At 54.5% G+C, this 26,855-nt stretch overlaps 2 protein-coding genes across 3 annotated transcripts in view; one reads left to right on the top strand and one right to left on the bottom strand.

The window, feature by feature from the left end:
- The window catches only part of LOC111145649 (chromosome unknown C7orf50 homolog), a 114,392-nt gene that overhangs the window by 21,381 nt on the left and 66,156 nt on the right, over positions 1–26,855 (top strand). The window lies entirely within an intron of this gene.
- Positions 12,258–16,934, bottom strand: LOC111145647 (G protein-coupled estrogen receptor 1). The gene is made up of 2 exons (XM_022500715.1): positions 16,644–16,934; positions 12,258–14,541 (listed from the first exon to the last, which is right to left on the bottom strand). The coding sequence occupies exon 2, from the start codon at positions 14,220–14,222 to the stop codon at positions 13,143–13,145; it is 1,080 nt and encodes a 359-aa protein (XP_022356423.1). The 5' UTR covers positions 14,223–14,541; positions 16,644–16,934; the 3' UTR covers positions 12,258–13,142.

Genomic DNA, 26,855 nt, shown 5'->3' on the forward strand with positions numbered 1-26,855 from the left:
CTTTTCTGGATGGAGTGGTCTCTCCACCGAGCTGGATCGCATGGGTGGCGTGCTTCCAGAGGGCAGGCTGGGGGGACCCCGGTCAGCCAAGATGTGGGTGATGCACAGGGGAGCGTGTAGGAGCCTGAGAGAGTGTGTGTGCGCACGCGCACATGTGTGAGGCTCCACTCTCAGAGTGCCCTAGCATTGTGCGGCCACATTCACGCCCGAGTTTGTGTTCTGCCCAGTCCCGGCAGAGCAGTGCGACTGGCCCTGAGAGCCTGGGGCTGCGTCTTGCCGTGCGGGGCCTGACGGCGGTCAGTGTTCTCAAAGCTGCAGCTCATCCCCGGTCCAGGTGAAGAAGTGGTGTTGCCAGGCAGCTGGGCTGTGATGTGGGTGCTGGATGCACGGGCCGCCTGGCGCCCCCACCCTGCTCTTTCAGTGGCACAGGTACCACTGGCGTGTCTGAACAGGAATCATACATTTGTAACTTGGAGCGGACTGTGGAGATGTTCCTGCGCAGATAAATGGAGTTTCCCTATCGTATGTATTTTGTAGGGAAGAAATTCTAAACTGTGGTATTTTCTGTCTTTCCTGCTGCCCCCACATCCTCTTGAAACAAACACCCTCAACTCCCACATTGGCAGCTTATGTAAATTTTCAGAGTAAACCCTCTGAAAATTAGAACTGTCCTGGGTTCACACAACCTCATGGAACTTTGGTTTTAAAAAGAAAACAGAACTTTTTTCAAGAAAAACAAACAAGGGGAATTGTACTTTCAGAACGCAGATCCGGAGTGCTCGTGTCCGAGCGGGCGCTCACTTGACTAATAAGTGGCTTGTTGCTGAACTGGGAGCCGCGCAGCCCTGCGGAGTCCGGGCACAGGATGAACTCCAGGGACTAGCCCTGGAGCCCGTCCGCCGGCAGGCAGCTAGGGAGAAGGATAATTTGCTTGTAGGAAATGCAGTCTTGGGGAACCTGGGTTGCTTTGTTGGTTAAGTATACGACTCTTGACTTCGGCTCAGATCATAGCTTAAAGGTTGTGGGATCGATGCCCCCTTGGGCTCAGAGCCCCCTTCGGATCCTCTCTCCCCCCCGCTACTCTTCTCTAAAAATAAAATAAGAAAAATAAACAGAAAATGTAGTCTTGTTTTTTTTCTCAGTTTTTGTATTTATTACCGGTGGGCTAAACTGTACTTAAGAGTTTTTAAGGCAAAATTGTGTATCTCTGGAGCTTTAAGGGAAGCAAGAAGCCAGAAATGTTTCTAGGTGTCCGTGGGGGAATGAACTAATGTAAGCTTGATGGGGCGACTGGGGGCAGAGTGGCTCAGCCCTTGGGGGTCCCTGGGATTGCAGGGGGTGGGAGCAGAGCCGGGTGACCCCAAGGAGGGAGCCAGGAAACGCAGGGAAGCAGTAACTCAGGACAGGGAGGGAGGGAGGTGGCACAGACAAAGGTGGTGTGTTTCTGTCTCTTTTCCTGGCTCTCCCCAACCTGCCCTGCCCTCTCAGCCCCCTGAGATCTTCCTTCAAGTTTGCCCTCTTAGGGGCCGCTTCTCTCCAGATGGTGTTTTGAGTCATGGAGGGGCTGCTGCTTATCTTTTTTACTGAAGCTTCTAGTTCTATGTTTCGTGTTACTAACATCCTGTCTGATCTTAGCTTTACCTGACTTCAGCGTTAGGAACAAGAGCGCAGAGTGTGGGGCAGGCTTGCAGTGCTCCTTTGCTCTTACTGAAGAAGTGAGGCCATCTTAATCTGGGCAATGGCAGTGGCTATCAGTGTTAAATTCTCCTTTGAGTCTTTGGTTTTAAACCGAGCAGCTGCAGGTTTATTCATGGCTGCAGGTGGCCGGACCCTGTGGTGGACCCTTTCCCTCCTGTTCCACTTCCCCCTTCCCTTCTTCTTATGAAAGATGCAGGTAGGGGAGTGCGCGCAGCCTAGAGGAAGCCACAGCCCACTCAGGAGATGGAAGGACACTGGCTCTTGCTCTCATCCCTGCCTTGTTTCTCTCCTGAGTTGTGCTGCTCTCCTGTTCATCCCATTACACAGTTCTGTTGTGCTCGTATTCCAGCTTTACGTGGATGCACTTGCATTTTCCATGTCTTGTTTTGTTTTACTTTTTTAGCTAAACTTTATTTGTGTGCATTATCCGTGCAGTGGCGTATGGCTCTGCCCCTGTTTTGTGTGTTTTGCCCATTATTCTTGTGGTGGTCATTTGACTTGTTTCCAGGTTTTGGCAATCATAAACAATGCTGCAATGAGTGCTTCCATACGTGTGTCCTGTCCCACATGTGCACACGTTTCTCTGGGGCTGTGTACCTAGTTGTAGAATTGCTGGGTCTTGGGATTAGGTGCTCTTCATCGTCACTGGATAAACCCGCGACATTGTTGTCTGTTGTTGTGTAATAAGTTACTGCGAAATGCAGTGGTTTAAAATAACCAGGTTTGTATGGCTCTGGGTCTGGGTGGGCCTTAGCTGGGTCTAGGGGCTCAGTCTCTCAAACTGCTGGTGGGTGTGGCTGGGGTTGTGGTCTCACCCAAAGGTCCGACGGAGTGCGGGGGGTGGGGCTCTGCGTGCAGCCTCTCATGCAGCTGTTGCAAGGATTCACCCTCATTGGCTGTTACATCGAGGGCCTCACTTTCTTGCTGGCTGTTGGCCCAAGGCTGCCCTCAGCTCCTTGCCGTGTGGGCCTCTCCATGGGAAGTTCACGGTATGGCACCTGCTCTGTCACAGTGAGAGAGAAAGAGATCTTTTATAGCTGCTCTCAGAGGTGATTTCCCGTCACTTTTGCTGCAGTCTCTGGGCTAGAATCGTGTTGCAGGGTCCAACCCCCATACAAAGGTGTGGTTGTCGGGACGCGGGGACCCTTGGGACCATTGTAGAAGCAGCCTGCCACACCCCCAGTGTCTTCTCAAAAGTACAGACCCAACAATGTTCCCACAGCGGCGGATGAGAGTTCACGATAGGCCTTTTGCACAGTACTTAGTCTCATCAGACTTTTAATAATATTGGGAATTTGAGTAGCATCTCTTTGTGGGTTTTTACTATTTTGATGGTTATGTATTTAGAGATAAAGTTGACTTGGAATACCCAGCTTTGAAGCGTTTTGGTAAACGCAAGCACTTCTGTGCCAGAAGGCCTGGGCCTGGTGCCTGGCTGTCCACCTCCCACGCTGGCCTCCTCCCGCGCTGGCCTCCTGAGTGACTGGGCTGCGGGTGTGGGTGCCACCGCTCTGACGTGTCGCCCCACACAGACCCCGCAGACCTCAAGCCCCTGCCCACTCAGTGTCCTGCTGGAACGTCCAACAGTGGACTCAGGCGTCACAGAGACTCCAGTGCTCTGTCTCCGTGGAGCCGTCCGCACGGCCTTCCCCGGGGTGGGCAGTGAGAGCACCGATGCCCCAGCTGCTCAGGCAGAACGCTTCGCTTGTAGTTATTCTTTCTTATTGTCGTAAAACACACGTAATATGAAATGGAGCATCTTCCCACTTCTCAGTATCCAGCTTATGGGCACCGAGCCCATCCATGCTGCTGTGCAGCCGTCTCCCCATCCAGCTCCAGAATGTTCCACCGCCCCCACGGAGACCCTGTCCCCGTGATGCATGGACCCCCGCCTGCTCCCCCAGCCCTGGCCCCGCCGTCCGCTCTCAGTGTCTGTGAGTCTGACGACTCCGTGTCCTCGCACAAGGGTGTCCCCGTGTGTGTGCTTTCATCTTCGTGTTTGTCTCTTGATGCCAGCTGCTTCCCCCGCCCCCATCCAGTCCATCAGCGAGTCCAGCAACTTCGGAATATCCTGGAGCCTGGCCATGTCCTGACCCAGGTCCTCACCCTTCCCGGCCTCCTCCCCACCTCCCTCAAGGCTACTTTGAGCGCTGCTGTCGGTTAGTCGTTTCCAGTGGGAGCCCCATTCAGCTTCGGGCCTGGGGGTCCCGCTCCCCTCTGCTGTCTTCCACACCGAATAGATGGTCAGCATCCAGTTGAGGAAACTCTTCTACACCTTGCTTTCTCGAGTTTTTATCATGAACAGGTGTTGAATTTTGTCAGGTGCTTTTTCCACAGCAGTTTTTGTGCTCATGTGATTTCTCCTTGTTAGCCTGTGGACTACGGCACATGGCACTGATGGATACGAGCGTTGAGCCAGCCTTGTGTCCCTGTGATGAGCCCTCGGTGCTCCCGGTGGATAGTGACCTTCATGTGCTGCTGAGTTCCGTTGCCAGGATTTTAAGGACTTCTGCATCTGGATTCGTGAGGGACATGGACCCGCAGGGTTTGGGCACTGTCTTTGTCTGATTTCGACTCAGGGTATTTGGCGTCAGTTCTTGTAGCGCTTGGTTAGCACTGGGTGTGAACTCTCTGGCCCGGAGGCTTCTTTCTCGGGGGCTTTCACGTCGTGGCTCGGTTGTCCTCGGTGCCGTGGTGCTCCTGGAACGATCTGTTTCACAGGACTTGGGGATGATGGAAGTTTGTGCTTTGGGAACCTTTGCTTTCGCTTTAGGCGCGGCACGGGGTCTTCGTGCTGGAGCCCGTCGGAGCCTGTCTCAGCCTGTCTCTGCCCCGCTCTCACTGCGTCCCTGGCTGTCTTCCCGCACCTTCTGGTCCCCGCACCCCCAGAAATCTTTGCGGGTGCTTCCGTCGCCTGCACTGGCTATGTTCTCCTGGAGGCCTGTGCCGGCTTTGCGCCGTGTCTGGGGTGCGGCAGACGAGCGCCCCCAAGGCCTGCCCCCGGCTGGCAGCCTGGCCCCACCACACCGCAGCCATTTCCTCTGCCCCCAGCACTCGGAGGGTGCGGCGACGGTCGTGCGCAGGTCGTCGGGTAGCCCTTCCAGCTCAGCCTTTAGCAGCCTCGGCTCACTGCGGGCTGCGTTGGGTGAAGGGCCCTCAGGACATCGCAGCTCCTCTCCCCTGGCTGCTGTGCTTTTCTAGAAACCCCCCTGCCAGGTATAGAAATGACGTATGTCACCCAACTGAGCTGCATCTGCTGTTGTCAGGGGCAGGTTGATGGGGTCACCTGGCAGATTTGGGTGTTGCCCTGGAACCTGGTCTTCGAGCCCAGGGCACAGGCTGCAGTCCCTCTGGGGCAGTTCTGTGCAGTGACTTGGAGGGCAAGAGCCTTCCACCTTTTCAGTCTTCAGCGGAACGGGACCCTGCAGTGGCCAGCTCTGATTTTCTTCATTCGGCAGAATTTACATTTTTGAGTCCGTGAAGGGAAATGCTGTGTTGTTTGCTGAAGATGGAGTGTCCTGGGCAGGGCTGTGTCTCCAACGAGCGACATGCCCTCCTTCCCTGCTGGCTTCAGAAGTTTGCTGTGACCCTCTTGGGAAAGACTGGTCTCCTGGGGTGGGGGTGGGCGGATGCTGAGGACTTGCCTGTGCTCCAGGTGACCACTCAGAGCCACACTGAGGCACTGAGAGTTCCCGCTGGGGTCTTCCTTCCTCTGTGTAGCAAGCACTTCCTGCTGAGCCCTGCTATTGGTGCTGTGGGGTCTCGTACAGCCCCTTCCTCTGGGGGCTCAGGTCCCAGGAGAAGCGGGGCCGGGAGGCAGAGGGTGGGCGAGCACGTTAGGAGCTGTCCAGGCAGGGTCAGGAGGAAGGAAGAAAGCATAGGAACTTGTAAGGGACCTCTTGTCAGTAGATGTCCACGTTCAGCAGAACCAGCGCCCCTGGGAGAGACTGGAGGACCTGGCCGCTTCTGATACTAGCTGGCATCTTTCCAGGATTCCCTACAGCTGATTGCTTGTGATAAGTGTTAGGTTGATTCCATCCTGCGATAAAGGCCTAGAATTACAGTCAGATTTGATGCACTTTTGTTTTGTGTTCCTTTGGCTTTTAGAACCCTTGTTCCCAGACAGAACCCCCACCCACTGGACAATGGCAAAAAACAGATTAACTCACGGCTGCCAGCGCTTTTCTGCCGACTCAGAACTGGGTGTGGAGGCGAGGCCCAGGCCAGTCGCATGCTGGTGGGCCTGTGTGGTGAGCACGCAGGCTCCGGAAGGTTGACTGGGGAGGGCGGGAGCCATGGATGGAGCTGCGCCAGGCCTCGTGTTCCTGGGAGCGGGTACCCCATCTGTCCCTGCTTGGGTGGGTCCCCCTGTGGCTGTCCCGCTGTATAAGGGCCAGCCCACTTACCTTGGAGTCTTCTCTCTTTGGCAAGGGCTTGCTGACTGATGGTGGCTGCACAGTCCTGGAGGTTGTCCTGTGGGTGGACAGGGGCATGGGTCGGGCACTTGGGAGGGAGGGCGGGAGGGAGGGGCAGGCTGGGACCTGGTGGACATTGTACCCACGACACCGCTTCCTCCCTCCCTCCCTCCTTCCCTTCCAGTTTCTGGTGATTGCTGGGCTGGCTGACCCTCACCCTCCAGGAGCCAGGAAGGTGGAGTGCCCACCCACCCCATCCACAGCCAGGCTGGGCCTCAGGGATGGGCTCTGGAAAGGCGCGCTGCTGATGAGTCATGAGAAGAGGCACAGGCCTCTCTTCCTGGTGCAGGCAGTGAGCTCGGGTGCAGAGATGGGCCTTGGTGCCCAGATACCTCCCCTGACCTGAGAGGAGAGACGGGAACGTGATGGGCATGATGCACCTTGAGCCTCTGCAAGCCCAGGAGGGGCTCTGTCCCAGACAGAATGTGCGTGGTAGAGGTGGAGGTAAGAAGAGGTCTGGTAAGGAAGCCTCTTTTTGCTCAGGTCCTGAGCATCTGGCCCTGTGAAGCTGCCCCAGCACAGTACGCAGCAGAGAGATGGAGAGATGGCTGTTGACCTGCTTCCTTTCTGAGCGGGGGGTTTGAGAGTCAGCTGCAGAGACTAGTGCCCTTGGGCTGCTGGCCCTGCCTGACCTCCCTGGCCTCTTCTCTCAGCCCTTAGTAAGTTCAGCTTCTGCTTTTTTTTTTTTTAAGATGACTTATTTATTTGAGAGAGAGAGAGAAAGAGCACAAGCAGGGGGAGCGGCAGAGGAAGAGGCAGACACCCTGCTGAATAGGGAGCCCAATGTGGGCTCCATCCCAGGACCCTAGGATCATGACCTGAACTAAAGGCAGACATTTAACCGACTGAGCCCCCAGATGTCCCTTCAGCTTTACTTCTTACTCAAGTTCTTTTAGTCTGGTTCTGATTTGCCAGCATATCAGAAGACACCCAAATGCTCAGTTTCCCACTGTGGAAAAGAAAATAAAGCCTGAAATCTGGGGCAGTTTGCAGGAGAGAAGGGGCTGGTTATGAGAAGGCAGCTTCTGGGACCCTGGGTGGCTCCGCCGTCCGTTGGCAGGTGCTGCCGTTGCCTGGCGGGAGGGCAGCGGGAGCACTGGCAGACGGGGAGGGCACCGAGCAGGGCAGAATCGCTGTGGCAACACATGGCCTAGGCGGGGTGGTGGCTTCGTTTTTAAACAGCAGCTTTTTTTGAGATATAATTTACATAACATAAATTCACCTTTTTAAAGTGTGTACTTAGTGGTTTTTAGTGTATTCACAGAGTTATTTGACTGTTACTATGATCTAATTTCAGAATATTTTCTTTGCCCCTAAGGGAAACCTGGTCCCTGGTAGCGTCCCTTCCCGTTTCCCCACCCCCGGCACCCACCATCTGCTCCGTAGCTGCAGATGGTCCTGCTGAATAGAGTCACAGACCACGTGGCCCTTCATGTCTGGCTGCCTTCTCTGAGCCTCAAGGCTCCGGGGTTCGTCCATGCCGTGGCAGGTGTCCGTGGTTCATTCCCTTACGTGGCCAAGTAGGATCCGATTGTGTGGCCAGACCACATCAGCTTTTGGTAGACCTTTGAGCTGTCGGCCATTGTGAATGGTGCTGCTGTGAATATCACGTACAAGTTTTTGTTTGAACACCCGTTTCAATTCTTTTGGGACCACACCCAGGCCTGGAATGGACATTGCACACGTTTTGTCCTGTTCGCTTTGACATTTGTGTGCATGCTTGTCCTCAGGCTGCGTCCTTCTGTGGAGATCCCCCAGCCATGAATACTGAAGGGTAAAAAAAAAAAGGGCATTTTTTTGTGTGCCTGGGACAGTTCTCAGCACCAAGCGATTCCTGCTGTCCCTTGGCCCCATAGCAGTAGCCGTGCAGCATTTCCTTCTAGCAGAGCATCCTGCTGAGGTCCCACGCTGCACTGACTTGCTTTATGTCTCTACCTGTCCTTAATTTGGGACACTTCCTCTGCCTTTGTCTCTTTTACATGACATTTTGGATCATTACCCCATCCCCATTTTGGATTTTCTTTTTTTTTTTTTTTTTTAAGATTTTATTTATTTATTTGACAGAGAGAGATCACACATAGGCAGAGAGGTGGGCAGAGAGAGAAGAGGAAGCAGGCTCCCCACTGAGCAGAGAGCCCGATGCGGAACTCGATCCCAGGACCCTGAGATCATGACCCGAGCCGAAGACAGAGGCTTCAACCCACTGAGCCACCCAGGCGCCCCCCAATTTTGGATTTTCTGATACTTCCTCCTGACTAGGTTGAGGTCACGATCCCAGATAGGACATGGAGACATTGTGGCCTATTTAGGTCCCACATCTGAACTGCCTGTCCCCTTGTGGGACCTTGTTGGCTCTCCGTGAAGGGCCTTCCTAACTCCCTGCTATACGGTGCCTCTCTCTCCCATGGGAAAGCAGCCAGAGGCAGGGGGTACATGAGACCTCTACAGATGTCCTGCTCCTGTCGGATTTCCTGGGTTTAGCCTTCATTAGGGATTCTCACCCGTCTCAAGCTTCACTGGGACCCCTGCAGTGGCCTCCCCCATTGCCAGCCTGTGGCAACCCTCTACTCTCAGGGTGCAAGGCTCACTTACCCACTGCCATGTGTGACTGTATTGTGTTTATTTCAGTATTCATTTCACTTATATTATGTTTACTTGTTTTCATTACTGGAATGGGCGCATGGATTCTTATCTTTCAGTTAGTCTATAATTGTGTTGATGCTCAAAGTGCCCTGGATTTGGCTAGTGAGATCCCTTCAGGTAGGTCCCTGTGTCCTTTCAATGTGACTGTGTCATTCTTTTGAAGCTTTCCTTTCTTCTGGAGGAACACTGTGTGCCATGCTCACCTTGTACTCCCACCCTGCCTGAATCAGCCATTTATCTGAGGAGCCTGGTTTCTTCTCTGGGGGACAGCCTGGGCACCGCTGGGCCTGCAGCCACTCAGGCCCTTCCTGTCCCTTTGAGCAGCTAGAACTAGGGAATATATGATCATGCGTGTGCCATGCACATATATGGCCCCTGTGCTGTCCTGCACATATGCTTAGTTTAGAGATCTTGGGGTTCACTGGACACCGCCGGTTCCATCCACCCTCGGGCCCTCACCTGCCCTTCTCCCTTCCATGTTGCATCTCCCGCCATCCACTTGAGAAAACTCTGGGTTCACTGATGAACATTCTCTGTTCAGAATGCACATAACGGTTTCGGGACTGCTTCACCGTAGTGCCTTGAAAGACGCAGGGGGACATCCCAGTGAGGCTGTCATGACCTGAATGCCTCCACCCCTCCCAGGAGGGCGTAGGGTCTGGACAATGTCACCCCCGTAATCAAGAGTTAATTATTATGCACAAAGAAAATTCGGAAGTCCTGTTAAGTGCTAGCGCCAGTGGGTTTTGTGTGCTTACAGCTCTGTACTTTTGAGCTCTTGGTAGGGTCACAGAGCATCAGTGCCTGGGAGGGCCCCGTTACCAGGAAGCAGCAAGGTAACTGAACACCCTGATTTGATCTTGTGGCGTTCCTGACAAAGTAATTAAATCAGCCTCTGCTCTCAGACAAATGCTTCTGAGGATGGCCTCCACTGGAATGGGCCAGGCAGCCCGAGCATACAGGCTCCATCGTCTCTGACACAGGGTCTGGGGTCCTGGGCTCAGAAAAAAACAGCAGCTGCCTGTCCAGCCTCGGGCTCAGAGAATTCCTTTCTGTTGAGTCAGGACCTCTACCTTGCACTTGCCCTTCTCGCGACTGTCCATTGGACCTTTGGGGAAGTTGTGCTGCTGGTTTACACATCAGGAGATGGGCTTTAAGAGGTTGGAGGTAGGAGCTGTGTCCATCCCGGTTGGACCTGTGCCCCGGGCAAGCACCGGCTGTGCATGGCCTGGTGCAGAGCCCCTTCAGGAGCGGGGCCTGCCTTTTCCAGCTCTCCACCACGGGGAGCGCAGCCCATGTGGAGGGCCACCTGGGGGTAGCACAGCCCTGGCTTTGGTCAGACGTAGTTCCTGCCCAGACATCTTTGGAGGGGCTCTCCATTCTGCTCCTTCCTGCCAAGAGCATCCTGTGTGGTGTACCTTTGGGAAAGGATCAAGCCTGTGACCCTGATAGACCTCTTGATCCCTGAGTGCTGTAGAGGAAGGGATGTGGGTTTTGGAGACGTGGGCTGTGGGTCTTGGCTATATCATTACCATTCAAGCTTTCAGGCAGTTCCAGACTCTGAGTAATGGGGACAATGTGTGCCTCATGGGGTTGTTGGAAGGGTCAGAGAGCAGGCCTGTCACCCTAGTGGTGCCCTCTGTCTCCCCTCTCACCCCCCTCCCCCGCCATTCTCCAGAGCTACAGCTAGACAGCATGGGTCTCCAGGCTCTGTGCAGTCTTAGTGCCCTCCCTGCTGCGCTGCTCCTGCTGGTAACAGTGCGCGTGTTTGATAGACCCCTGCACGGAGTCACATGCTTGAAGCTGGAGCGCAGGTCTGTGTGTCCGCTCTGCAGCTTGGAGTTGTCAGCACTGAGGTCAAAGGGGGGACTTGGCAAGGAGCAGGGTTTGCAGGCTGGGTCCCGGGCATGCCATCTGCTCTGACCGGGCCCTGGGCTGGGGCAGAGCCCATCCTGAGAAGCTGTTCCACGGGGAGCTCAGAGGATGTGTGAGGGAAGGAATGTTAGAACCTCTTCCGGCTTTTATAGGACGAGGTGCATCAACACGGTGTCTGTACCCCATGTAGATTCATGACTTTTGGAGGTTCTGGAGAGGCAGAGGGTGGAGGGAGGACTTGTCCTTGGAAGTTGCTCCCCTCCCCTTGGCTGCAGGGTGGATGTCCTGTGACAGTGCAGCGGGAGAGCTCATGCGGCTACCCTGTAGTGATGTCCCCCAGACACCAGAGCTGCTGGTGCGTGGGAACTGTCCTCAGCGGTTGGGTGGTTTTCCGGGCCTGCAATGGGGATGTTTATTTAGAAAGTGAGTCTGAAGTGGGACTTGGGTGCTAGAGATGGCATTTCTGCAAGGTCACAGTTGGGCAATGCAAATATTTACTTGGGACAGATACCCTCTTTCTTAGAGATTTGCACCCATAAAAACCACTGAAACTTCAAATGGCTCATTTCCCTATCACCCTATCACCTAAACATTGTTTTGCCTTCCCCGCAGGAAGCCCTGCCAGTGTGAACATCCTTGAGGACCCCAGTCTTCTGGGGAGATGGGCCCCCTGAATGGAGTGGCAGGAGGGATGGGGCTCACGTTTTTCCTGCCCCAGCCCACATTGGAGGCAAGGGCTCCCCACTCTCAGTCCACATTGGAGGCCAGGGGTCCCCAGTCTCAGTCCACAGTGGAGGCCAGGGGTCTCCAGTCTCAGCCCACATTGGAGGCCAGGGGTCCCACTCTCCACTCACAGTGGAGACCGGGGTCCCCAGTCTCAGTCCACATTGGAGGCCAGGGGTCCCCACTCAGCTCACATTGGAGGCCAGGGCTCCCCACTCTCAGCCCACATTGGAGGCCAGGGGTCCCCACTCTCAGCCCACATTGGAGGCCAGGGCTCCCCAGTCTAGCCCACATTGGAGGCCAGGGTCCCCACTCTCAGTCCACAGTGGAGGTCAGGGGTCCCCACTCTCAGTCCACATTGGAGGCCAGGGGTCCCCACTCTCAGTCCACATTGGAGGCCAGGGCTCCCCAGTCTCAAACCGTAAGGAGGCCAGGGGTCCCTAACCCCAGCCCACATTGGAGGGCCGGACCCCCGGTTCCTGTGCATTAGAGGACAGAAGCCCCCTCTGCCTCCTAAGCTGCCTTGTTAGCACTCTGAGCTACTGCAGGCACCGTGCCTGATGCTCATAGCACAGAGCCTTCCAGAAGAGCCAGGGCACATGGTGCACTCCCAGGAATGTTTGCTCTGACACCTGGAGCTTGTGCAGCTGAGCATTAGATGCCCTGGAGATGCCAGGTGCGTGTGGGTGATGGAGTTTAGATGTTTGCCCTGGGAGGGAATGCTGGCTGGGTCATGAGCCTGGTGACACCAGGGACGGGGGTGCCCTTGTGAGGAAAGACTGGTTTTGCTGCCAAGGCTCAAGGACTGCCCCGCCCACCCCGAACAACTCAGAGAATTGAGAATCAGGATGTGGCTATGTTTTATTGAGAAGGACTGGACATTCCTAGTAGTCACTAGTTTTTCTTTTGTACATTTTAAGGAGAACTGTTTACATTGCCATCATCGTTGTCCCCACTGTTGTTCCTCAGAGGCCAACTTTCTCCCACGTGTGCTGGCTCCCCAGCTCGTAACCCCATGGTCTCCTTCCCTGATGGTGTAGGTGCAGAGATGCCCAGGAACAGACAGCAGAGGGCCGGCAACTCGGACAGCAGCGGGGCTTCTGGTTGCAGAAGTGCTCCGGGTCATGTGGCCGCTGTCTGCAGGGCCACCCTCAGGGGTGTGTGTGTGTGAAGAAGAAGAAGCACTTCTCCCTTCCTCTCTGACTCGAGGGCACTTGTTAGTATGCCCAGTAAACCGTAAGCCACAGACGAGGCGGATGGTCCACAGTTTCCAGTTCAGGTCTGCTGAGTGTGTTGTCTGCAGCATTCATTTTTCCCGAGGATGGCAGATTTATGGAAGACAGACCTTGAAACTAAGGTCTCTCCTCCAAAATGTCCCCTTTGTTTTGCTTGCACTGGCCAACATGAGAAATGTCGTTTGCTGTGGGACACAGTGTGTGCAGAGTGGACTGCAAGTTCACGCTGGTCCCCATCCCTACGCCAGCTCATGCCAGTCACATGCCCTGCAGCTGTGAGTGTGGGTGGGGAGCCCCAGTGCTGTGTACTCCGCCCAAGGTCAAGGTGGCTTGCAGTGAGGGCTCTTCAGAACCCAGGTGTGCCCACAGCTGGGGCACGGGTGGGCCATCCTGTTCTGACTGGGCTCAGAGCGCAGTGTGGCCCAGCTGTTCCTCCCACCTTGCCCTGGGGGTGACCCAGCGTGGGATCCCTGTGGGTACAGCCCCGCCGCCTCTACACGGCGCTGCTGAACCTTACGTCCGACTGCTCCGTGCTGTCCGGAAGGACCGCCTTCAGGGCAGCGTGGCAGAAGCGGTTCAGAGCTGACATGTTGGTTTTCTGCTCAATGTACATTCTCAGTTTGTCCCGAAAAGTCTCCCCCAGAAAGCTGTAGATGAGGGGGTTCAGGCAGCTGTTGGAGAAAGCTGCCAGGTTGACAATGTGGCCCGTTAGCGGGTAGGCGTGGCGGAAGGACTGCGTGCAGGGAGCGGCTCCTGGTGGGCTGCGCTGCAGGAGGTGGACGCTGATGAAGACGTTCTCCGGCAGCCAGCAGATGAAGAACACAAGGACCACCGCGAAGATCATGCGCAGGGCTTTCTGCCGCCTGGGGCGCAGGCCTCGGTGCTTGTGAGCCTTGACAAGCACGCGGACAATGAGCGAGTAGCACAGGCCGATGATGGCGAAGGGGATGACGAACCCCAAGGTCACTTCCAGCCACTGGATCTCTTTGACGTCTGCGAAGCAGAAGCAGACCTCCTCCGTGTGCTGCAGGTGCACCGCGGTGAAGGGCACCAGCGTGGCTGAGACAGACGCCATCCAGATGAGGCCGCAGCTGAGCCGGGCGTGGTGCTTGGTGCGGAACAGGCTGGACCTCATGGCCTTGGCCAGGGCAATGTACCGGTCAAAGCTCATCCACGTGAGGAAGAAGATGCTGCTGTACATGTTGATCTGCAGGAAGAGTGACATGAAGGTGCACAGCACGGCAATGTCGTAGTACTGCTCGTCCAGGTTGAACACCTCGATCAGGGAGTCAGCCACCAGGATGAGGTCTGCCGCTGCCAGGTTGATGAAGTACAAGTCCGGGATCGTCATCTTCTCCCGGAAGCTGATGTTCACCACCAGTATCAGGATGTTCCCCACAAAGCCAATGGGGAAGAGGAAGATGGTGTACAGGCAGGACAGGAAAAGCCCGATCACATACTGCTGGTGCTCAGAGAGCTCGCCCGTCTGGTTAGCCAGGACAGTGCCAATGAGCACATGGGACAGGTTGAGCTCCAGGGGGGTGCTGTTGGAGGCACCTGGGTGCGTCTCCATGCCAGGGAGCAGCGCTGGGGAAGTCACGTCCGTGTCCCCAGAGGTGCACCTTTCAAGGTTTGCTGCGTGGCTACCAGAAATCCCACTTAAACGAAAGCTCCATCTCTAGAAAGAAAGGTGACGCTCTTTGAAGTGAGCCAGATGCCTGTAAGAGCAGAAGTCATCGCGGGCACCACTGCAAGCAGCGTGGGTCCGTTTTGCAGAAAGCTGAGCAATCAGAGAAGGTGGTCCATGTCCACACAGCGGGCGGCACCCTGGCTTGCCGTCGGCTTGGTGTCAGCCGCCGTGTTCCACGCGCGGGGTGGCGCCGCCTGTGCACCTGAGAGAAGCAGATGGAAGAGGAGTCAGGCTTTGGTGCAAGTCTTTAGGGCTTCCTGGCGAGGATGGTCTCTGCGGCCGATGGCCATGGGGACGGCAGGCACGTGAGTGTGCAGGGAAGGCCGGGACTTGAGGTCCTTAACGTCTTGGAGAGGTGGTTGTCACTGAGCTGAGGGAGAAGAATTAAGTGTAGAACGTGCCCCACATTCTGTCCCCAGGGCTCCCAGCCGCTCAGTCTGACCGGAGCCTGGACTGTGAGTCATCCTAACGCGCAGTGGACGCCTATTTTTTAAAATAGTTGAATAGCAGGCTTATGAAGTAACATGAATGTTGGGTATGGAAATCTCAGGAAAAGTACTGTTTGCCAGCAGAGAAAATAAAATTTATTTCAGCAGCTGTTAGAAAGAGAGCTGAGATGGGAAGGGAAAAACCCAGCTTCTCTGAAGGCAGTGGGCCCAGAATGCTTTGTGGAAACTGCTTAAGCAGAATCTCTTACAGTAAAATAGATAAAAGAAATCTGGTTTTTTTTTCTTTTTTTTTTTTTTTTTGCTAACCTAAGCTTGGGTGCCCCAAATGAAACTTCTTTCATGATATGAAATGAAAGAGAAAACATAATAAAAATGGTACTTGCCTTAGTAGATAATATTTATGCGGTGTTTTCATAAATTATTATAAAATCTAATATATTTTTGTAATGTTTGTAACCTAGAAGCTGGGTACAAAAGAAAAAAACAAAATCCTAAGGAAAGCCCTTTAGACCTTTGCCACCGACAGGTCTAGCCTCCGGGGCCCTCCACCACAACCTGGCATGTCTGTGGTCTCGATAGACAAGTCAGCCAGGGTTCGCTGGGCAGCTGGGGAGGGGTGCCCTTGCTTTGAGGGGGTGGGTGGGGGCCTGCTGCCGATGACAAGAAGCCCCAAGGAAGCCGGCCTGGCACGTTAAAATGGACTTGAATTGTTTTCTGTTGAGAGTTCTTGTTTTACCCTGTGAGATCATTAGGACTCATTTCTGAAGTGTTGCCAAACCAGAGTAGACATTGAACCACTGCTTGAAAATACTGCTTTAAAAAAAAAATAATAATAATAAGGGCAGAAAAACGTAAGTCACAGCCTTGGGGTCAGTTACGATTTAAAAAGTATTCAGTTAGCTTTGCTTAGCTGGGGTTGATAAGTTTATTACTTATTTTGCATTTTTTACTCATCTTTAGTAGATAATACCAATTTGAACCACATAAATGTCATCGTGCCCAGATACTATCTGTAACGTTAAAAGCCTCTATTTTTAATTTCTTTGTAAAAAGTGCTCCAAGTGCTTGTTTTGCTCTCTAAATGTGGAAACTCGGGGCTGTTTCGATGCTTCCAGAGGAAGGCTTGAAGGTGAAGGCGTTCACAGCGCACACTCGTCCTCCTCAGTGCTTGTCAAGACAGGCTGTGTGGAAAGAGTTTGAAAGCGAGTCCGCCACCTCTTTCCCATGTACAGGAGTCTTTTGATCCTTGGCAAATACCGTTACTTTCATAGTAGCCTAGAACAGACTCAGAAAGAAACGTGGGTTTCCTACCTCCACAGCACCCTCCTGAGAGTTGACCATGAATTTTTAAAAGATGAGCATGAAACAGTTTCATATCATTTTGTTTCATGTTTCCACTGCTTGTCTAGTTCTAGAAAACTAAAGCCACATTTGTCAAATCTACTGGGTATGTGTCTTCGTGAAGGAATACTAATCCGCCCAGACGTGTGGCTTGGGCAAGCATTTTCATTGAGTGAGACATGATGCTGTAGACAGAGCCGTCGGACTGTCCTAACGTGAGACAGCCCCTGGCTTGAACGAAATAACGACAGAATACTGCATATTATTTTCGGCATGCACTATAGAAAGAACCTTTGTGCTTAGCCTCCCCGGCTATAGTCGCGCTGAGATTGTTAGAGCCCCATCTGGGTCCTTATGTGGAGGAGAAGGGCTATAGCCTCAATGGCCCTATCACCAGAGGGTGGCCTGTGTGCCCACATCTGCTGCACCTTACATGAGACCACTGAGCCAGGTCCGCCCCGTGGTCCCGAGGTGGCACCTAGCGCACAACCAGGAACCCAGGACGGAGACTCACCTGCACCGCAGCGAGTTTGGAGCAGACCCTTTCCCCGTCCCTCGGAGGGCTTGTCAGCCAGCCTCAGCGACCGTGCTCAGGGCCGGCTGGAGGCGCAGCGGCAGCTCTCGCTCGGGTGGTGGGGATTCTGGACTTGCTTCCACCCGTCGAAGGGTGCCAGAGCGGTGGTCCTGGGACGGGAAGCCTGGTGCACGAGGCTGACCTGCCAGAATGCCCATCATCGCTCCGTCATCGTGCCGGTCATTGTGCCGGACACCGGGACACCCCGGCACTGCAGGCTTTATAGGCTTCCCAGGGCCGCCCATTGTGCTCTGCACTGCTGGACGGCCTCCGAGAGGGCCGGCATTAACCATTTTTTTGCTGGCCTTTTTTCTCCCACACTGTGGCGATGAGCTCAGTCCCACTACACATTTTTATGGATGTTTCCAGACTTACATGCTTTTCTTCACCCACTGATAAAATTTTTTTAAAGTGTGAAAACATTGTAAGTAGGTCTTGTGTACCTTTCAGATGCTGACCCATCGTTATTTGCTGGAACCGAAATGGTCTTGCTTGTTTTTAAAATGAGGCACTAGATTTCCTAAGCCGAGAGAGGATTGTACTAATTATACTTGGAGAATCGAACCTAGAACTTTCACAAAAGCATTTCCAGAAAGAAATTTAAACCCAAGAGATAACAAGTATTTGGGGCAAGTACATTAGGAATCAGAGTTGTTTTTTTGCTCTCAGTGTTAGCCATGTCTCAGCTCTCGCTTTCTCTTTGCTCCTGAAACCGCCCGAGTGCACTTGTCCTGCAGGAATCAGTGACCCACCCGAGAGGCCCTCCTCCTCCTCCTTGCCATGGCTGCGGCCCTTGTACAGTCAGGGTGAATTCTGTCCCTGGGACCGCCCCCTCCCCCCACCCAATACCTGACCATCCTGCAGGTAGCTGCTGTCTCCTGCCCACCACCCCCACCCCCAGCCAGTGGTTGGGTTCACCATCGGCTCAGGCAAAGGCCGGCAGAGTCGCCCCAGTTCCCAGGTACGTGCACATCAGGTCTGAAGTCTGTAGGACCAGCCGCACCCTGGCTGCTCGCGCCAAGTTGTGCAGTGTTCGCGGACGTCACATTTTAATCAATCTCATATTTTGTTCTTGGTGACCTTTTACTTTCTGAGTTTTTTGAAGCTGTGGGATTGACCTGAGCGTGATCTTCTGGGTGACTTGAGTGTGAATAAAGCACACGGCTGCGGCATTGGCAGCATGGAGGCCAGCACATGCTCCTCCCGGAGGACAGAGGCTGGTTCCGGGCTTGGAGCAAAGGCGTCCGGTTGGACAAGTACACGGCGGCTGCGGGGTCCCCCTGCGGTGACGGGCCCTTCAGGCTGCCAGGTGGCTTCCCTGCAAGCTTTCTGTTTTGTCAGGAGCCTGTCTCAAATGCTTGAAGGTATTCTGAATGGTAATAATCTAACGTCTTTCAGATTTGTGTTTATACACATGTATTTCAACAGAAAATACTATGTTAAGTTTTTTATGGAAACATACTAACATCCATTGTTCTTTCCAGCTTTAGAATCCAGACATAATTCTAATCTGTAATTCTTCAAATTCTGAATGAATGGTGACGTGGACGAGGCCGGTGTGATCTCACACCTACCGTGGATAGCCACAGACTCCCAACAAGTCCAGCACTAACGATGCCTGAGGACACCATTTTGAAAGAAATGAGTCATGAGAAAGTATAACTTCCTGTTGTGTTAAAAAAAATAAATAAAAATCCAAACCTTGAAATAGCCAAGATATGTCACGTAAAAATAGCCACTGCCCACTTGCCCCAGCCCAAGGCCTGTGGCCCCTCTGGTCCCAGTGGCTGAGGAGGTGCTTCCCGAGGCTCCCGGCGCACTATCCCTGCAGCTCCCCCCGAGTTCCCAGCACTATGGCTGGCATGCCGGCCTGTGCAGAAGGCTTGCCATCAGCTCATGAGGGCTGCCAGCTGGTGGCCCTGGGTGGCTAGTAACCTGTCAGCTCTCACACGACAGGACCCTGCCTTAGGGATTTCAGTCCCCAAACCCGAGCTGATGTTTGCATGCATCAGGGATGGGAACATCTTACGGATATCTCTGTAGAGCAGAAAGACCTTTCGATGTTAAAATCTACCCTCCAGTGGGCGTTTACTCACGCCAGGCTCTGTTTGCTGACCGCATTATACCCATGGCTCATGTAGCCCTCACTGAGCACCCTGGCAGGTGGGGGCTGGTCCTGTCCCTGCCATACAGGTGAGAAGCCTGAGCTCAGGTGCATTTGGCCCAGGCCTCGGTCTGGCTGACTCTGGCCCACGGTCCTTGTGATTGCACTGAGAGCTTCCCACATGGCCAGTCCCCTTGTAACAAGGTTGTCTTGAGGCTGAATTGGACTTCTTACAGATTTTTATCCATCCCCAGAATCGGATCATGGGAAAACTTCGAACGGAGTCTGGTCTGCTTGGCGTTCATTTAGTTAAATTTGCAGATGTAGTCTGGTAACAGGTAGCACATAAGGAATAGACATGCGGTAAAGCCAGGAGGTCTGCCTGAGTGAGGGCCCCCCCAGAAAGAACCCTTACCCTCATTTCCAGTTCCTCCAGGCCTGGTGCTGTGTCCCCCGTCCCCGCCACCCCTGCTCTTCTGTAGCAAAGAATTGTCCCCCTGTCTGCAGAGGGACCCCTATGGTGAGACATGTATCGCCCCAGTGGGAGCAAGCCCGGAACCGCCAGGTTCCCATCTTCTCCCTCTGCAGTCAGTCGCCCTGGGGCCCTCAGTAGAGTGGTGGTAGGGTGGGGGCACTACGTGATGCCCACAGAGGAGCTATGAACACCAGGACATCCAGCCTGCGCCGTCCTTGTCCTTGGGCGGGGCCATGTGCCCACAGCACGTGCCTGTGCCACCCTTCACCAGGATGGCTTGGTCAGCAAGACGCGAGCGGAGTCCCGGGCAGCCAGGCTCCTGTTTCCTCTGGGTGCATCACAGGGAGAGAGAAGCTCAGTCCCGATGTTTGTAGGCTCGTTGGCAGGATTCGGCTCATGGCTGAGACCCCAAGTGCTGTGGCAGCTGTGCTTCGGAGTCGCCGGCGCTGGGAAGCACAGCATGGCCTGTGTGGTGCTTATGGGGGGAAGCTCACGGGCACTGTGGGTGCACCCGCTCTTGAGAGGCAACCCTGCACACTCAGCCTCTCATGCGTTTTCTCTTGATTATCCTGAGTGGGGGGAAGCAGAGAGCCCTTCCCCTGCATTCTTTGTGACCCTTACAAAGCCCTTGGGGGCTTTTGTGGGCTTTGTGCTCACACGCCCCCAAGCATTCAGGCCAGCACCACCTGCTATAAAAACAGAGGCCAGGGCCCAGAGAGGGGACGGGGACGGGCTCACCTTGGGGAAGTGTGTGGATGGACGTCCTGCATTGTCTTTATTGGCTGCAGGCTGGCATGCAGAGGTATGTGCTGTGGGGGAGTACTCTGAGCCCCCATTGGGTAGCCGTTGGCCAGGGCTGAGTGTCAGAGCCTCTGATTCTGAGTGTGTGTGTGTGTGTGTGTGTGTGTGTGTGTGTGGCCCAGGAAGCTGGCCCAGGGAGCGGAGGAGCGACCACCAGGCACTTCCTTCCAGGTGAGCTCTGCTCTGGAGACTCAGCCTGGAGCCTGTGTTGGCAGGAGTGGACGCATTGGCGCTGTCCTCCCGTCCTCTCTGGGGCTACCAGTCAGTGAGACCTAAGGGGCAGTCGCGTGTGTGTTCAGAGCTGTGTGTCCAGACCGTAGCATGCCAAACCACCGCTGTCTACACTGTCAAAAGCTGTTCCCTGGAGAAAGCAGATGGGCCTTCTGCAGACCGACTGTCCGGCCCCTTCCATTACGGGACGGGACGTTGAGGGTGCAGCTTCTCTCCAGCATCAGAGGCACCTTCATGCCCACTCACCCTGGGGGTATTTCGTGACACCATAAAGGAGCCATCCCCGTGGTTTCGCCAATGTTGACTTTTTGGACAGCTGGGCCCCTCTCAGCCGTTGCCTGGAGCTTTCTGGACATTTCCTCTAATTTTCTGAGAGCGGTGTGCCAGTGGCACCCAGAATGCCTTGTGTGTGGCCCACAGAAGCTCAGTCAGATGGTGCCTACCAGGCTCTGCCCCAAGGAGGGCTGTTTGCGGGTGGCATGTTCTAGAATGCCAGGCTGGTGGCCCGGGTCCTCAGGGAGAGGCTGGGAGCCTCAGGAAGTGGCTGCCCCTCACCCTCCACCCTCTTCGTTCTGAGCCATCTTTTTCAAATCAAGGTTTCATGGGCACCTTCTGGGCTAAAGCAACCCCCCAGGGTGGAAAACCATAGTTCTCTGTGTTTTCTCCTCTGTGGCTCTTGACCTTTCTCTCGGCTTGGTCCTTGAGGAGCTCCTGTTCTCAGTGTGTCCTGTCTGTCCCAGGGCAAGGGGTGAACAGACGAGGCCCACGCAGGGCTGGTGGTGGGGGCCGGGGGCACCTTGGTGCTCTAGGGTCGGGTTTCCCCACCTCCTCTCCCATCACCACGGTACCTTTTAGTGTCTCAGACACTGGGCTTCCTCATAGGATTTGTTTAAAGAAAGGATCCTGTGGCGCAAAAGAAAAAGTTTGAGAACCACCGATTTACATTCCTGTGGTTGAGTTCTAAAACTATTCCTTTAGCCAAAATACTGAGAAACTCAGTGGGATCAGATTCTCCGGGCTTGGCTTACGTGTTTGCTCTCCCAGTGTGAGTCGGCCATTTCTTAGAGGAGCCTGAGCACATGTGAGCCTAACCCCTCCTTCTGTTCTAAAACTAGGAGGCTGTTGGCTTCTATTATTGTATATTTATACATTAATTTAGATCCTTCCACTTCTGGCCATAAATGAGTAACGTCAGGGAACTTGCCATAAACCATTAAATGCTGGATAAGATAGAGGACACAGCTGTTTCCAGACACTGGGGCAGTGGGCAGTGCAGGCTCTTGGTCTCAGAGAGAAGGAAGGAGGCACAGTGAGCCCCCTCGTCCGGGGGCAGGAAGGGATCTGAGCAGCTCGGGTGACCAGACCACATTGAGGGGACGAGATTACGTTTCTGGGAGGCCACAGGAGCTGGAATGGCAGGAGATGGAGCTGGAGACAGGGAGCCATGTCAAAAAAGAGCTCCCGAGGTGCAGAGAGCTGAACCTGTACGTGCCTGGTAGGAACAGTCAAGGCCGGACTGAGAACAACTACAGGCCAGCTCCAAGCCGAACAACTGCGAGTTTACGTAGGCCTGGGCCACGTTCTCATTCCACCTGGTCAGACCAGAGATGTTTCTGAGCATTTCTGACAACGAGGAGAGACCCCAGAATGGGACACACCAGACCCTGACTAACAAAGCTTAAACACAACTCTCCAGAGAATCCCACAGATCCGCAGGGAACAACATGCCTGCCGGAGTAAATGTCAGTACTCTTCAAGAGAAGAGAGCAGGGGCACCTGGGGGGCTCAGTCGGTGAAGCATCTACGCCTTCGGCTCCAGTCATGATCCTAAGGTCCGGGGATCGAGCCCTGCGTCAGGGAGCCCGCTTCTTCCTCTCCCTCTGCCGCTCCTCACCACTCATGTTCTTTCTCTCTCTCTCTTTTGCTTGCTCTCTCTCTCAAATAAATAAATAAAATCTTTTTTTTAAAAATGAGAGTGAAATTTAACACCCAACAAGGGAAATTCATGACATCCAGCATCTAGTAAAAATTACTCTATCGTGTGTGAAGGAGCAGCCTTGACATGTCAGGCCTGATGCCATTTGTCCTGCTTGACCCTCCTGGCGGAAGGGAGCGCACTGACTTCCAGATGCTCCCAGCTCTGTCCTTTGTGCGCCCTTCCAGCCCCTGCGGGCCTCGCGCCTGCCTGTGGTCCAGGGCCAAGGCTCCTGGAGTGTGTGAGCACACAGAGGAGCAGAAACAGAAGGGAGCGGGGTTTTAAAGCATTTAGTATTTTAATGGTGTTTTACAGAAGCTACTTAACAATGTAATCCAAATTCTTTTTTTTCCAAAGAAATAATGCAGATGTATCAACATCGAAGAGGCAAGTTTTTGTCCTGTAGTTTGCAGAATAACATAAAGTAGTCATTAAAATAGAAGCTATCCAGACAACAGAGTATTAGCCCTAAAAAGAAACCAGCTACCAAGACATGGAGGAACTTGACATGCATGTTCCCAAGTGACAGAAGCCAGTGTGAGCTGGCTCCGGACTGTGGGATGCCAGCTGCAGGGTGTTCTGGAAAAAGCAGGACTGCGGGGACATTACAGATGGGTGGGGGCCCGGGACCAGGGGCAGGGATGAAGGGGCAGAGCACAGGGGCTTTACAGGCAGTGGGTCCTCAGTGACGCCGTAACGAAGGCTGTGTGTCCTCATAAACCCGTCGGAACCATGGAATGTCCAGCGCCAGGAATGAGCCCAGACGTGAACTGTGGACTCGGCGTGACAGTGATGTGTCAGTGGAGATCCATCACTTGTGACAGACACTCCATCGGGGGGATGTCAGGGTGGGGGCAGGGCGTGGAGGGAACCTCTTCATTCCTTTTAATTTTATTTTGACCCTAAAACTGTTCTCAAGAGGTTTTCATAAAAAACCAAACTTGTCAAAGGTATAGATTCCCACAACCAGAGACCCCTTTCCCTTCCACGCCTCCTTTCTCTATTCGACCAAGAAAATCTTAATGTAAATCTAGCAAGAATTGTTAAGTGTGAATTCTGCATTAAGATTAACTACTGAACTTCCTGTTTTATGTTTGGTACCTTAATGGCGGTCACCAACCACCTGCCAGGTCGCAGGGAGCCGGGAGCGCCATGTGACACTTGATCAGCCTGTGGGTGATACTCCCGGACCTCCAGTGAGGATGGCACACTTACAGAGATAAAACCGAGCTCCTTCGCGATCAGCAGTATGTCTGCGGTCCAGACTCTCTGGCGGTGTTAAAGGTTAACCAGTTAACGACCCTTTGGGGCTAGATTATAATATGGCCCCAAAGTTATTTGAACAATGTGTTTATTTTCAAGATTCTGTTGTCTGGCTGGGAAGGGGCAGAGAAGGATGCCAACTCAGGCTCACGGAATTGCCCACCAGCATGTAGGACATCTCCATCCGGTCAGCCCTGTGTCTGGCCAGCTTTGGCCCCCACATTCCCGGAACCCTTGATTTGCAGGGTTTCCTTTAGCTGCAAGCCTTTGCTTTGATCTAGGGTGTGGAGCCGCATGCGAGGCAGCTGGTTTGCCATGCCTTCCAGATGATCCCGTCCCCCCCATTGGTGCTCACCATGCAGACTAGAGTTTCAACAGATAGTCCTGTCCCCTCCCTGCCAGGAAGACCCCCTCACTTGTCTGGCTTGCTCTTCCACTGCAGGCGGAGCCCTGCCTTAACCGCCGACTCTCTTTAAGGAGAAGCTGTCGCTTGGCTCTGCCTTCCTGCACCGTTTGGTGACGCACTCTGGAAGGCTCAGCAGTGCCAGCCTGCAAGGCCTATGGAGGAAGAGGATGGCCAGGGAATTCACGCAGCTCTCCCCAAACAGGACCAGCTCTGCCAGGTTCATGAGCAGCTCATCCCTGGCGGAGCCAATGTCCCTCTGCAGCTTCAGCCGGGCCCGCTGAAGGAGTGCAATGTTGTAGAGGAGGCGGCAGGCGAACGTGGTCAGGGCCATGGCCAGTACAAGGCAGGGAGCGGAGGCTGCATCCCTCTGGGGAGGGGCCGCCCGCCAGGCCAGCTGGACAACGAGCAGGATGAAGAACGCCAGCTTCAGGACAAGGGCCAGCCCGAAGCCTAGGCTGACCTTGACGATTTCATACTCGGGCCAGGCGGTCAGTGGGTCCACCTGGCACAGGGTGGTTCTGGACAGCTCCCCAGATGTGCCCAGCAGGGCTGCCAGTCCCAGGGAGCTGCAGAAGGCACAGCCCCCGATGACGGCCAGGCTCTCCGCGGGCCTCTGGGCCGCCTTAGTGGCCACGGGCAGGCAGGGCACAGAGCCCCGCAGCAGGAACACAAAGAGCATCACCAGCTGCACATACTGCGCATTGAAGTAGCAGATGTTGGCCAGGAAGGAGAGGGTGGCACAGCTCAGATTGGTGGCGACCATGTAGTCTGGCCGGCTGATGGCGGTGAGGGACAGCAGCGTCACCAACACGTTGGTGATCGTGAGGTCCGAGAGGAATGCGTCCAGGCTGCCCCACCTGGCGCGGCCCTTGATGAAGGTGGTCAGGTTGAAGATCCCAGCCGCCAAGCTCACCGGGACCCCCAGAGCCATGTAGACGTGCAGGCACCTAGAGACGATGCTCTGCGCGGCGATGACATCCTCGACTGCTGTGGACACGCGACTCGGGTACTGGACCCACGACATGTTGTGCAAGCTCATCCCGGCTGTGTCTGAGCTGCAATGGAAGCACACCACACTATTACTGGCCATCACCCTGGGGTCACGAGAAGGGCGGGGGCGGGTGGCATGCCTGGAGGAGGACCTCCCCCGAGGAGGGTGGGAACAGGGATTGGTGTGACTGCCAGCTTCCCTGTGGGGGTTCTGGAGCAGGGGCCTGGGTGCCCATCCGCCTCTCCTCCCCCCACATCGGAACGAAGCTTACTGCTCTTAAGAGAAACAGCTTCTTGGAATGAGGTCACGTTTTAGTCCCGCCGCTAAAGCTTGTGCGCCAGGGTCCCCGATCTCCTGAAGGACTGCCGGGGAGCAGAGTTCCAGGACCCAGATTTAGAGCTCCTCCTGGGCATCGTGCTCACTCAGGGCCTCAGCGTCAGGCAGGGGAACCGCCAGAATCTGCATTCTGCGACACGTGTGCATGTGACTGTCCAGCTTCTGGACCCAGAGACCTGCACTCTGTCGTGTTGACTGTGTTGCTGGCCCTGAGGATCACAGCCCTTCCCGCTCTTTCAACCAGGAGCTGTTGGTTTGAGCCAAGCTGTAAAGTCCTGACTTGGGGCTTTAAATTGCAATGTGTACAGACTCACAGCCTTCCTGGCTGGTCTTCTGTCACTGAAATTGTTTGGTTTCTGTATACACACATCCTCCCCTTCAGTTTTAACCAAAGAGCCCATGAGGTCAGGAGATCGCGTAGCTGCTTGTTCAAAGGAGGTTGAGGGGGTAAAACTGGAGAGTTGATGTTTGTGGAATGCTCATGCATAGGCCTGGCCCCACAGCCTGCTTTCGTGTTCTCCCCGGGGGGCGGCCTGGGGCCCAGCTGACAGAGTCACACGGTATGATCACATGCTGCCAGCATGGACTTCCGAAGGAGAGAACACAAGCGCATGGCCTCTCTTCCTGGCTACCCACCACCAGAGCCATCTCAGTAGCAGACTTTGCATCTGGAATCACGTGTTGCACACACAGGGGGTCTGACAGGTGGCCCCTTGCATATGCAGAGGTGTCATGGGCGTCCCTCCTTCCTGGACGTGGCCAGTGCCCAGATGCATTGTCCTGGTCTGACAGCCACGGGGCACACCATGTGGAGGTGGCTAGCATGTGCTTGCCTTCTCTGGCATGTCAGCGGCTGTCCGTCCCATAGGCCTGCGGAGGTGACTTGAATGCACACATTTCTCCATGTCCGCGTCTGGCTGGCATCGTCTGAGAGACGCAGGGAATTGCACTGTTTTCCATCTGCTGTTGCTGAAGGTGATGAGTGATTGCCAGGACGCAGAATGCCTTCAAAATTAAGAATAGTGACCCGACAGAGAGGAAGTGATTTGGAATGTTAATCTTTAATTAAGGCAAATTGGAAAGAAGATCTTGTGAACATTGACCACAGGTCAGGAAACAACATTAGGCTGGGCCAGCGTCTGATCTCTGCATCTGGCCAGTGTTCCGGGCACTTCCTGGGGCCAAACGTACTCTCTCTGCTGGTGGTTTCGGGGGCGCTCATTGTCAGAGGCCCCCAGCTTGTGGCAGTCAGCTCCATTACCTGATTTGGTAGCCAGGCTCCGGGTCACCCAGCTAGGTGGACAGAGGGTGTACGTCCCCAAATCTGGCCGTGAGAGGAGGTCCTGGACTCATCAGCTTGTTAACTGCTTCTTGCCTTATCCTATGTTTTTCTCCAGAGGCAAGGGGCCTTCTTTGGAGTGGGGTGAGCTCTAACCTCACGCTCCCTTCTGTCTGCTGTGTGAGTTGTCTGGTGAGAGGTCGTGCACCTGTGGGCCCACAGCCAGGAGTGGGTGTGCTGCCGTCAACACTGCTCACAGCGCCTTGACCCAAGTTCTTGGTCCCAGCTCCT

Source organism: Enhydra lutris, unplaced genomic scaffold (assembly GCF_002288905.1).
Source record: "Enhydra lutris kenyoni isolate GAN:26980312 unplaced genomic scaffold, ASM228890v2 scaffoldscaffold13, whole genome shotgun sequence".
In the NCBI taxonomy this organism is placed as follows: domain Eukaryota; kingdom Metazoa; phylum Chordata; class Mammalia; order Carnivora; family Mustelidae; genus Enhydra; species Enhydra lutris.